This window comes from Oculina patagonica, chromosome 12, assembly GCF_052425735.1.
Source record: "Oculina patagonica isolate OP01 chromosome 12, crgOcupat, whole genome shotgun sequence".
Lineage (NCBI taxonomy): Eukaryota > Metazoa > Cnidaria > Anthozoa > Scleractinia > Oculinidae > Oculina > Oculina patagonica.
Window position 1 is genome coordinate 30600639 of NC_135769.1, and position 13202 is coordinate 30613840.

General features: G+C 37.6%; 2 protein-coding genes across 2 annotated transcripts; both read left to right on the forward strand.

Moving 5' to 3' along the window:
- The first annotated feature begins 1568 nt into the window (after positions 1–1568).
- On the forward strand, positions 1569–10869 carry LOC144631392 (disheveled-associated activator of morphogenesis 1-like). Its single transcript, XM_078489817.1, has 17 exons — positions 1569–1757; positions 3231–3285; positions 3404–3510; positions 3604–3666; positions 4151–4350; positions 4520–4598; positions 5549–5611; positions 5984–6108; positions 6485–6556; positions 6675–6764; positions 7378–7446; positions 7545–7616; positions 8265–8397; positions 9089–9141; positions 9250–9327; positions 9980–10138; positions 10479–10869. The coding sequence occupies exons 1-17, from the start codon at positions 1718–1720 to the stop codon at positions 10500–10502; spliced, it is 1482 nt and encodes a 493-aa protein (XP_078345943.1). The 5' UTR covers positions 1569–1717; the 3' UTR covers positions 10503–10869.
- Positions 10870–11522: 653 nt separating this feature from the next.
- Positions 11523–12800, forward strand: LOC144632664 (histone H3-like). Its single transcript, XM_078491348.1, has one exon. It carries the CDS (start codon positions 12053–12055, stop codon positions 12461–12463), a length of 411 nt encoding a protein of 136 aa, XP_078347474.1. The 5' UTR covers positions 11523–12052; the 3' UTR covers positions 12464–12800.
- The last annotated feature ends 402 nt before the right edge of the window (positions 12801–13202 follow it).

The following is a 13202-nucleotide window of genomic DNA, read 5'->3' on the forward strand; positions in this document are numbered from 1 at the left end:
GCGCTGCTCATTTGATGCAAAAGAAAAAAAAAATACCGGTACGTGACATTATTCAGATCGATTTCATTCTGGCAAAAGAAGGCCACGAGGTCAACTTTATATCGTGGCCATGAAGTCAAAACATCTTTACAAACGTACTTTCATCAAGCTTGGCTAGATAAAAAGGTTCAACATTTTAACTGATGTAACTAGAGATATGCGCTATAGAATCGCTAGTAAACCAAATTTACCGCATAAAGAGGTATAATTAGCTAGAGGTCTTGAGTCGGGGCGCTCATATTAAAGTTGCCGTTTCCTACAAAAATTATACAGTGCCAACTTAACGTAATTTCAGACGAATGTGCACAAATTGATACCTTTTTAATTTATTCAAAACATCTTTTGATTTTTCATGTTTTTATCAAAGTAGCAGATGTGACTGTACTTGGATTACATGGATGTAGAGTAGAAGTTCAGTATTTTATCATTATTTGCCATCATCACGTATTATTTGTAATTCATGTAAACGCGCATACCTGTTGTTGACATTTTTTTTCTGACAAAGAACAGTATACAAGAGATAACAACTCATGTTAAATGTCATACTGGACTATTTCAGTGAAAGACTGACTACATGATTAACCTAGGGGGCAGATTAATGGTGAAAAAACAAAACTGTTAAATGATCAACAATTTCAATAATTTTATTTATCCAATTAACGCCTTGTAATAGCGATTTAAAAGGCTCATGCATCACATCTATAACTACTTCAACTGCAGCCGAGAATTTAATTCAGGCAGAAATGTGATCGTGAGAGGGAAATTTGTTAAAATGGTCACTTTATCTGACAAAGATCTAGAATGATCGGTCATCATCGAATTCCAGTTTGTAAAATATCAATAGATTATCAATGGTATACAGGTTCGGGGAATGCATGAATTCGAGGAAAATCATGCATACATGATACTACATGTAGTATTTTACATCCACGAGAATGTATAGACTGCGCATTGTATGGACGTTAAGGCCCAGCAAAACGAGCTAAAACGAGGAAACATGTTTGGAATGTTTCCATAATTGTTTCCTCGTTTTGCCATGGTTCCATGCCGCGCGGAAACGCGGAATGTTTTCGCCGTGTAGCAGAAGCAAGTTTTGCTTCTTGGAGACAAAAAATTGACCTTGGAAACAATGCTTCCCGCATGGCAAAACTGGGAAACGTTGGAGAAACATTGACGCGCTACGAAAGTTTCTGGAAACATGTTCCTCGTTTTGCCAGGCCTTAAGGACGTAACTGCTGTTCGAAAAGTTTGATCGACTTTATAAGACGCTTATAGCTACGAAGTTTTTGGTTTGGTAGTCCTGTGTCAATTCAGTGAATGTACAATCCAATCCGGCATCTTTTAGACAGTTTTTTAAAGATACAAGTACCAGGCTTTGTTCACTGACTATGAGTACGTTTGCTCTCGCGAAAATGTATCGAAGCTCGCGCGCGAATGAAATTCTGACGCGCGCAAAATAATGAAGCGCGCGTTCGAACTAGTGACGAAATTAAACGTCAAAACACATTATGACGTCAGAAAGCCGCCGTTTTACAAAGCATCAAAGTACTCCGAGCTACTGTACAAACAGCTGCATCATGTAGAGGTTTTAGAAAAGCAACTCGAGCTAAATGAACGTTCACCGAAATTTTGGATATCAAATTGACGGAATGCGCAAGTGACGAAAAGTGAGTTTGGCATGAGTACAACAGTCGAAAATAAAGAATCTACCAAAGAAGGTATGCGGTAATACTTGCTATGCAATTTCACAGTAATCTTCGTAAACTTAATTGTCGCTGGTTAGTGATAATTCCATGATCAGTTTTTCAGCCCTGTGCTATTAAGATTTAATCGACCCGCGCGATACACATTTCAGGAAGCGCATTGTTTCTGTAAGTCAGTTCTAGCTAGAGACGAGCAGACTTTCTTTCGGAACATGTCTGTCTTTATATCGATATCAGAAACGATTGACAATAACTTTGCGCTTTCTCTCAGAAGCGATCCAGCAGAAAATGGTAATTAACTAGTGTAGAAAAAGTGTGAACTCGGTTGAAAATTGTTTGTGGCGTGATCTTTAAGCTTACTATTACCAAGAGAAAACACTAATCCAGAGCAAACATATCTAAAAAGCCGAATCATGTTGATGAAAAAGTGTTTAGTTCAATTGCAGAAAAGCCGATAGAATAATGTAGTGGAAGTCGAAACTTTCTTTTTTATATATTAAATGTTATGTAGGTACACTATGTTCAGCGCTTGTCCACAAAGAAAATTTTAATTCTGAAATTCCTTCAGTTTTGTTGTTTTAAACTTACAAATTTGCATGCTATCAAAATGACTGTAAAGTAGTTTACTAAAACAACTAAAACATTGAGTTATAGGAAGAGAAAGGGGCAGGAAACTAAAGGCAATACTAAAGCAATACTGTTGTCACCAGCAACAGTTCTTTTCAGAACTGCTCTCACCCGGACGATTACACTATACGAACAACTAATAGTATTTCAGCCCTTTATTTGTCAGGAAACATATGCATTCCGATAAGTCATTCATGCCTTAGTTTGCACTTCGCTGCAAAGTGATTCCAAACGTTCATTTAAATAGAGTTTCCTTAATCCCTAAATCCCAATTTGATTTGATTGCTGGCATGTTGTCAATTACTGTACGCGCTTACGTTTCACTTCTAAGCAATTTTGCAGAAACACTTTTTGTTCTCAAAGGTTTTCGTTCGTTGAAGTCTCCTTTTTTGGAACTTAGAAACTGCTCAATTCTGTTACCACATCTACGAAAAAAATTGTTGCTCATAAAACAAGTAGTTATCAAACAATTAAATTAAGTAAATTTAGTGGAAAGCCACAAGTATGTTTATGTTTTCTCAAGAACGCTGGATACCTTTGTGAAGTTAATAATAAGTAGATATCTTTTCACTTGTTGCCTTTTATTGTTTTTCACGTTATTTGTCTTCATTTTATGATCTATCACTGTGCCAGAGACTTAAAAACATTGTCAGAAAGTGAAAATTTGATTGATCCTAATAACTTGACTATAATTTACTAAAACAATAAGAAAATTCATTTAATTGCTTCCCTGCAATAAAGCTGAGGAATAAATTACGTCTACGATCGAGAAGGGAACAGTATTCTCGAAAACAAAATGCAGCAGCACTGTATATCTTCTGTTTTAATTTTTGCCAGCATTGCCATCGTCTTTTTTTTCAGATGAGAGATCAAATTACTGGAACTTTGTCAACAGTACCTCGGACTTTTTCAAATGGTAATTCATATCAAAGGGATTATTTCCCAGTTATCTTACAATTTGTTACAAACTTTTTTTTAATATAAAATAACAAAAGTAACTGATTATATTCTCATTTGCTTTTAATTTACTTTAGCAACTGGAAGTTAATTCTTCCTTTTTCTGTTGCAATTCTGCTGTTTTCTGCTACTTTTATCACCAATAATGGCGTCACGTTTGCTGTTAACATTTGGGTATTTCCAAGTAAGTAATCTTTTTTCTGTGGGATAATGAATCACAAGAAAAGAGAAAGAACTGATAAGAACACTATGTTGAATTTTTATTTTGCTAACACAGGTTTTGCTGTGCTCATGGCTTCCTTTGCGTGCTCAGCTGAGCTACAAAAATGGATTCCCGCAGGTAATTATTCGATGCTCGTACAACATCACTTGATGTAATTGTCGTTAGGAGGTAAAATATGCCACCAAATCTATTCTTTTATTGCGAACTATTCTATTCTTTTAATGCGAACTAAAGTACATAGTAAATAAAACCCTTCAGGCGGCTGATATATTGAAGGATAATGTCAAGGCTGAAAGATTGTCCGAAAAATGAACAGTTGGCCGAGAAGCAAAGCTTCGAGGGTAACTGTGAGCTCAATTTACACTCTATCTTATTTTACTACGAGAAAGTGTCGCCAAGGTAACAACTGTGTTGTCGATAATATCATGTCATAACAATAACAACAAATTTTAAAGAGAAACGAATTGTTTTAGCACTTGCAATAATTCAAATCTTTTATATTATTTTATTAGCAAGCGCTTTTAATTAGTCAAATATTATGAGTTCGTAAGTGTATATATTTATAACACAATATAAACTTTGCATTTCAATCTTTACATAGACTTCTGGCAAAATCAGCGACCGCCATTTCTTCCAGTTGTGCCCTGTGCCCCTGCCCCACCTCCTCCACCACCGCGTGCCCCACCCCCTCCTCCCCCAAATACGGTAAACGGGCACAAACGGCAGAGGTTGGATTGCAGGAAACTGTCCTGGGAACAACTCAGCCCAGACCTCGTGAACAGGGACACGATTTGGAAAAAGGTATCTAACATTGTAAATTTGTATTTTTTATTCCAAACGTACGAAATTTTTAATATGAACGTAACCGAAATCCATGCTTCCTAACATACTGAACATTTTATTGTTAACTTGATAAAAAGTGAAGGCGAGAAAATAACTTATTAACTTTTTAATTTAAAATTTCTTCCAGGTTAGAAAACATTTGCCTTTGGAAGGCATTTTTGACTCAGAAGACATAATAAGAGAATTTTCGGTCATACCATCCACAGGTAAGCTATGTAACATGCTGGGTTTTTTTTTTTTTTTTACATAAAAAGCCATTGCACAATAAGTTAAGTTTTAAAAATACCAGGTAACTTATGAGAGTTTATGTACATTTCATCCGCCTTTGCTGATAAACTTATGAACTTTCGAAATAAATTAAATCAATGCAACTACGTTGGAAAGTTTGATAATACGAGAAGACGATTGGCACAGACGAGTTGCGGCGTTTTAAAAATGGCAGGCATGCTCTCATGCTCGGGATACCTAGTAAAAATACTGCAACAATGAAAACCGAGCAAAGTCAATCATGAGATACGTCAATACAGCGAATGTTAGAGGGTAAAATCATCGCTGACTAAGGATCTGATTACATGGCGAATCATGGCAGCCCCGGCTGAAATTTCAACCCGGTTTGCCGGGCTGAGATTTCAGCTCAGCTTCCAAAACAAATCGTCGTGAAAAGACGTTTGCGATTGCATGAAGAAAGTTTCATCCCGGGCCGAATTACCACCCCGGCTGAAATTTCCAGCCTGGTTTTTGAAACCGGGCTGGAAATCTCAGCCCGGGCAAACGGGCTGAAAAACCTCATGTAATCGCGTGCCAACCCCTCGTTGAAAGTGAGCTTACGGATGCGCAGTGATGGTTTTCAACGAAAGAAAATGGCTGCCCCGAATATTTTTCAGTTTTAAAAAGTGTTCAACCCGGGCTAAAATTCGCCATGTAATCGCAACAAACAGCCCGGCAAACCGGGCTGAAATTCGCCATGTACTCAGGCCCTTATTTCTAAACAGGTATAATTGTTTTGTCCTTGATGCGATGATTTTCACCGATTCCCTAATGTCAAAAATAGTAACGTCGATGCATGAGCATGAGTATGACAAACTGAATTAATTTTAAAATTACGGTACAAGCCTTGTATTTACTTTATAATATGTTCCGTGTCTTTTTCCTAAAGGAACCTCGCGAAAAAAAGCCAAACGAGAAAATGCCATGGACGAGAAAAAGATTTTTAACATCTGTAAGTATTGCTTCTAGAGGTTGGGTAGAAACTGACGGAATTGAGTAAATTTGAATGGCGACTTGAATAAAGTGAATAAACGAAGATGAGTTTTCAGGTCAAACTACGGAAAAAATTAAATTTCTGAGTAAAATTTATTAACGAAACAGAGGTTTTTAGACCAGGAGTTGTTGTTTGTTTTTCTTCAGGCAAAATTCCTGCCAGACACAAAAGGGCCAGGCTGTCTATTTTGCAGCGTAAAATTGCGAAATGTTTGGAAGCAGGAAGCACATTTTATAGCAAATGCCCAGTGACTGTATTTCCATATGTCTATGAATCAGTTTAATATTGGTATTGTTACTTTGTGTTCATTATTTCCGCCATGTTTTTCAGCAATCGTGTTGACGCATTACAAGCTGAAGGCAGAAGGAGTGGCACAATGTCTAATATCCGGGACTTCTGATTTGACATCTGATGTGCTTAGACAACTGTTGGCATTTGCCCCAGATGAGCGAGAGGTAAAGAGAAATGCCCTTGCTAGCCTTGCAAGTGCATGTTAATGAATGAAGTTTAGTGTTTTAATCGCTATAATACATACAAATGGACAATCTCTTGACAGTCGGATATTGAGAATCTTATCAGTCGGCAGTCTCGTTAATCGTACTATGCAATTTTACTCTAACCCTGAGCCCAGGAAGAAAGTTCGCGTGGCCAAAATGAAATTGTTCCAATAATTATCCATTATGCAGTTTCTAAACACACAAGAGCGAGTCGAACGGTAAATGCATACATTTTCCTAAAGATGATACTCAGAATGAAGATAGGTGGTGATGCCGGGAACTTATAGAATACAGGGTCAGGATAGAGTATTCATAATGTGTTTTTTCTTTTTAGGCAATAGCTTTAAGAAAACGTGAGAGGGAGAACGAGTTTTCACTCGAACCAGCTGAGCGCTTCTATCTTCAGGTATTCTAGCGTGAAAAATTGTAAATGTTAGTGTTGAGTCTAAAATAAAATGTTGTGTGTCAACCAACAGCGTTGAAAAGCAATTGGAGAAAAATATGAATGAATTTTCTTTTGGCAGATTGCGGCCTCGGTGCCTTCTTACAAAGAAAGACTTCGAACAGTATTACTTAAAGCACAGCTTCAAGAAAGGATCGCACAAATTAAACCAGTAAGATACTTGAACTACCTACAATTTATCTTATTTGTAGATTACAGAAAGGAAGAGAGGATGATGATGATGATAATGTCGATAGCATTTCTCTCACGTTGACCGGAGGTCCCCGGTTCAAGACCTCCCCTTGCCACTAGCTGGATTTGTTTCTCGGTTGTCCCGAGTTCAAATCCTCGACCACGCTTTGTATATAGCCAACTGGTCTGCCTCCTGCCGGGCCTTGTTATGTTCATTTAAGATTATTTGTTTCCTCTGTTTCAGTGGCATGCCTGTAAACTAGCTATCTCGTTGAGATATGAAGCTGAGTGCATGACCACTATAAACATATATTTATATTTTATTTATTTATTTTTGTTGTTGACCACGTCAGTCACACTTAACCTGTTCATCGCGTTTTGATTCTGTCAATAAAGCGCCTTTCCTTTTTTGGTCAAATCAATCAAAGACGGTTTTGATCGTCATCGTCAATCTAAACACCTTTTAATTAATCGTCTTGTTTTCAGTTGTAGCTTTCCTCGACACAATATACGGCTTAAACTGGATAGGAACGAAGACCGACGTCTGTTTACCCGGACTAAATCATGTCCTGATTTTTTATTTTGCATTTCAGCATCTTGAAACAGTCATTACCGCGTGCCAGGAACTCATGTCCAGTGAAAAGCTCGCAACTTTTATTGAGGTATGGAAAATATGTGTAACACGTGCAGTCAAGTGTTTATCTGCCAAGTAAAATAAAAGATGCGTACTGATCGATGCTGCACAATTTTTTATCCATAGCTGCTTCTAACGATGGGAAACATAATGAATGGAAGCGAAATTTGTGCTTTTAAGATAACTTTTGTTACAAAGGTAAGCTTGACAGATTATGAGATGTATATATTAGGTATATACTCAAGGAGTGGATAGCGTTTTTGGCGCGCGCTGATTGGCTACTCAAACTCCGAATATCCTTTGTTATTATTCAACACATGCGCGCGCTGCCCAAATATGGTCAAAATAATAAAGTTATCTGTCATCCGTACATAACAGATATCCTGCGATATACGTAGGTTGCGAAGATTCATCCGAAATCTTGTAAAGCGCTACGTAATTACAGTTTTTCTATCTGCAAAATATGTTTCGTTGACAATTTGTTGAATAATAAAACAATTATCCTGCTTAATCTTGCGGAATATCGTCTGATTTTAGCCAACTCGGCCTACGGCCTCGTCGGCTAAGTATCAGGCGATATTCCGCGCGATTTCGCAGGATAATTGTTAACTATTCACCTCCGAGCAACGCGTGCGAGAAAATTGTGATCTTTTTACAAGAATAAACTAGTCAAAAATCATCCTTCGGGCTTTATCATCTCACTGTTTTAAAAGTATATACATACTTAAACAACTGCGGCTTCGTAAATATCCACCACTATAGCCACCTCCACTTCGATGAATAGATAGCCTGTTTGAGCAGGTCAGAGATTTTCCAATGATACTATTGCTTGTACTCTATACCCAGCTGATGGATTACAAATCGTCCGTGAACAAGACCACTTCAGTGCTGGATTACCTTACTAGGGTCATTATCACCAAATGTCCGCACATCGCAGCTTTAGAAGATGATCTTAGACACGTGAACCAGGCATCGCGAGGTCAGTAAAAATGAATTCTCATAACAAGCATTTATAAGGATCGACTTCAGTAACAGAAAGCAGAAATCAAACTGGAACAAATCACAAATACATCAAGCCCACCAGCAACTCCGCACCACAACAATAACGACAGCAACAATAACAGTAATTGTAAAATTTATTAACTATTCATGAGGGTGCAAACCAATCCCATGACTGTATTCAGATCACATGTACACAACTATAAACCCCAATACAAATCAAACAATAGAATTAACTTTTGATACAGACTCCTGCTCAGCTAATTAGTATTCATTAACTTTTGATACAGATCTCTACTGATTCGCATAACAAAACTTTGCATTCAATTTATTGTTTTCATTTCACAAGTAGAATAAAATATTCGCGTCTGACCTGTATGAGCGTTTACAACACTCGCCATTGTAAACGCCCATACAGATCTTCCGCTCATATTTTATCTACTGCATAAATGTCTTATTTTTACTATACAGTGTTCTTTGGGATGAAGTTTTCTTATATTCCCTTTCAAATGATTTAACCAAAATTCAAGACCAGAATCTAACAAGTTACGAGTAGCTTTCAGTATATTTTGGACACTTCTTAAAATATAAAATTAAAAAAAATATAAAAGAACGTCAAGGTATTGAAAAATCATCGATTGCTTTCCTCTTATCGTTTGATTTGATTTCAGTTCCATTCAAGTCACTTGACAAGGAAATATGCGAACTGTCCACAGAAATTGAGGTAACAGCAGTGTATACCACAACTCAATGTACTTGCATTTTTTTAGCTACTCAATGCATGTACATAACAAATGTACATAACAAATGTTTTAAATGCTCTTTCTATTAGGTTCTGGAAGAAGACGTCGAGAAAATAAATAATGACTGCATAAAAGATGAAGGAGACTCTTTCCGCGCTAGTATTGAAGTATCCTTTCAGTGAACTATACCATCACGGCATGTGCTTGCGCAATGCGTTTGCTTTATAGTGAATACATGTATATTTTTATTACAAAATACAGAAACATTAGATATGTAATTCCAGAGTTTTGATTGGCTTAGTGCCACTGGATATGAAAAATTATACCATGCCCAACAAACATGGTCGACAAAAATCGTCTTCCGTCTCTTTGCCAAAACAAAATACAAGATTTAATAAATAATAAATAATAATACATAATATTTTAAGAGGAGGCCTCCAATCACCTTGGGGTGGTTTTCAGGAGGGTCCTCTGAGAAAATAAATGTTAAACCTTAAAATATATTAAAATCTAAAAGACAATAAAAAGACAAAACCTATGCGGTATGCTAAAAAGATTAATTATAAAAACTAGAACAAGATCCTTTATTTAAGGATATCTAGTTGTTATTAAACAATTATTTCGCTTGCGGTTGTTGGAAAGAGATGATCATAGTCAAATAGGGGCTACTCGCCTCGTTGGTTTACCCTATCTACCATCTCATATCTAACGCGCGCTCGTGGAATAGTTGCATGATAAAATCTGAAAAGTTCCGATCCTTGGAAGAGAAATAAACTGTAGTGATAGCAAGTCAGAATAATTCTTTGACAAACTCCTTAGCTATTTGCTGTCTCGGCAAAAGAAGAGCTTAAAGACGTGCTGTCGCTTCGGAAGAATGCCAAAAGAAAGTTCACCCTCCTTGTTCAGTATTTTGGTGAGGATTCTAGTAAGCCTGAAGAATTCTTTGGAATTTTCGCCACACTTCTTCGCCAGTTCGAGGTAAATTTTAATCAAAATTAATTGCCATGTGCTTTCGTTTCTTTTCAGTCTTTTCACGCAGTCTACACGCAATAATATCCTAAATGACTAGACTTATCTTGCATCAAGGCAATATACTCTTCATGCAAACCACAGTTGAGCCCGCGATGAGTGGACTCGTGTTGATGTTATTGCCTGCAGAGAACATAATATCACACAACTTTTCGAAAATTATACCTCTGATAGAACGATAGGGAAAAAAACATTCATTCAGCTACCAACGGGCCACAAAAATGGATCGAGTCGAAAATTTATAACTAAATCGAAAGTATAAATGTTTATTTTACTTTTTTCGTTTTAGGATGTGTTGAAGACGTACAAGTGAAGAAACGAAAATTACTAAATAAAGCATTCCTCGAATGAAGAAAATTTTATTAAACGCGTATAAAGATTAACATCCAAAAAGCTTCAAAATGATTCATTACTTGTAACTTTGAAAAGAGCAGTTTGTTTGGATATATCAAGATTGACCCAACAACTCTCTCTAAAACTGAATAAACTACTTTTGTTTTTTGCTCAAATATCATAATATTTAAACAATGTTTTATATCCCTTAAGTGTTTATGAAAAAAACGTGACGTGTATAAAAAGAAGCAAATATTTTATACGATGAAACGATATTTACGGCCAAAATGCCAATATCCAATGAGTGTTCGTTTTGTAAATACTTTAAACTGAATAAAGCTTGAGTTATTAGATAACTTTGCACTTTTGTTTGTTACTGCTAATAAAGCAGGCTAAACTTCATGCGCGCTCAATCCAATGCGGACAAAATCCAAAAATGTGCAAAAACACAAAGAATAATAGGCTGGCGACAAAATAGTTCTTAAACAGGTGCTAAAGATTCCAACGCAGTAGTTAAAGAATTCTGACATAATTATGCACACAACTTTATTCAGTGTTTTCACCGTTTCCTATACACCTTCATTTCGCCAAAAATCCATATGAGAACTTTCAGTCCGCGGCGCGCCTTATGTATAGTATCAGCTACTGCTTGTATTTAAACTTCCCCAGCTTTGTCGAGTTAATAAATCTGTAGAGGGAGACTTTTACTAACGATGTGTATATAAGCGTCAAATACCCAAACATTCAAGCATTGACTATATGCATATAAATGGTTAAAAAATTAGCATGTTCGACACGTTGTTTACATCTGGCACTTTTGCATTGATATGGTGAGAGGCCGGCGTTTGACTCCTGAATCGAGTTTGGGAGGCCAATAACAACAGCCGGACGCAAGTAAAGAGATTTGAGCTGCGCAAGACTTCGGTTGAAAATAAAATTGCAAATAAAATAAATCAATTCTTGAAACACATCTCTCGGCCCTTGAAGAATGATTAAACCAAAACAAGTTATGGGAAATAAAGGAGGTGAATCGTGCAACTTAAAGGTGCTATAAAACATGGAACGACAATTTTACCCTATACAAATCCTTTTATGGTGATTGGTTAATTTAAGACAGACAACATGAAACCAGCCAATGAGAATCTTTCTTTTTTGCACCGTGCAAATCACGAGACGAATTCCACGAAGGAATGAATCAAGCCACATCGCCACTTATTCATCTTTCTCCCGCCAAAACGTTTGTGACGGTGATTGGTCACTTTATGACAAAGAATGATGAACAGCCAATCAGAAAATCTATTGAAGTGTCAAGACAATCATTTGCCACAGCAGCAGCCAATGACGAGTTTGCGTTTTCTCCGTGCAGAAGTGACAGCTTTTTCCTGCACAATGCGCACGTGAGCTGGGGCCATATAAAGCTTTGACAAACAATTTACTCTCTCACAACACCAAGAAGTCTTGTTCCTGCGCTTGTACTTCCAACAAAAACGTATTTGACCACCAACGAAGGATTTGAAAATCTCGCAAGAAATGGCTCGCACGAAGCAAACCGCTCGCAAGTCAACCGGAGGAAAAGCTCCACGAAAACAGCTAGCAACCAAGGCAGCGAGAAAGAGCGCTCCAGCCACCGGAGGCGTGAAGAAACCACATCGTTACAGGCCAGGAACCGTCGCACTGCGAGAAATCCGTCGCTATCAGAAGTCGACAGAGCTGCTGATCCGCAAGCTGCCTTTCCAGCGTTTAATCCGCGAGATAGCCCAAGATTTCAAGACCGACTTGCGTTTCCAGAGCTCTGCCGTTCTAGCGCTGCAAGAAGCGGCCGAAGCGTACCTCGTGGGGCTGTTTGAAGACACGAATCTTTGTGCTATTCACGCCAAGCGAGTTACCATCATGCCCAAAGACATTCAACTTGCGAGACGAATCCGTGGAGAGCGCGCTTAATGAAGAAGAGCTCTTGGTATTAATTTTTTTTTGTTTGAGACTGTTTTGCTTTGTATATAGATTTGAATTTCGGAACTTTCTCAACTGTTTCAAATTTACTCGATGTTACTTTACTAGTGTACTGTACAATTAAAATACAAGACTCGACGACTAGAAAATTGTTCATAGAATGATTTGTTTTCCTATGTAACTAAGAGAACTTGTAAGATTGAATAGATTTTTGTAAATATGTATTGTAAATTAAACGCATGAATCTTCAGTTAGATGATTATCGCGGGAACGAGTTGATTTTACGACTTATTCTTTGTACAATTAACACAAGTAAATTAAAAATTAGTACTTCTCTATTACACGTGCAAAAAAATCGGCACGGCACGGCAAATTTTTGGCACCATGCTGACAATTTTTGGGCACGGCACTCCCAATTATCGAAGTGTAAACGTACCGGTCCCAAAAAAAATGTGGCACCAGTGCCCAATTTTTTGGGGGTGCCGAGACTACCTCAAGGAGGTAGTCTCGGCACGGGTAAATCGAGGCACCGTGCCGAAAACAAGTGTGACGCATGCGTTGTTTCCACGAAAATGGCGGCCACTGCGTCATTCTCGCCCCAAGAGACTTCGTTTCTTTTAGTAACGTGGTCGGCGAAAAGAGTACAAAAAAGAGAAGTTCTGGGGGATGAGAATGCCACCGAGGCAGATGATAAGAGAAAGCTCCGCTCTAAAAAAATCGCCGTGTGAAA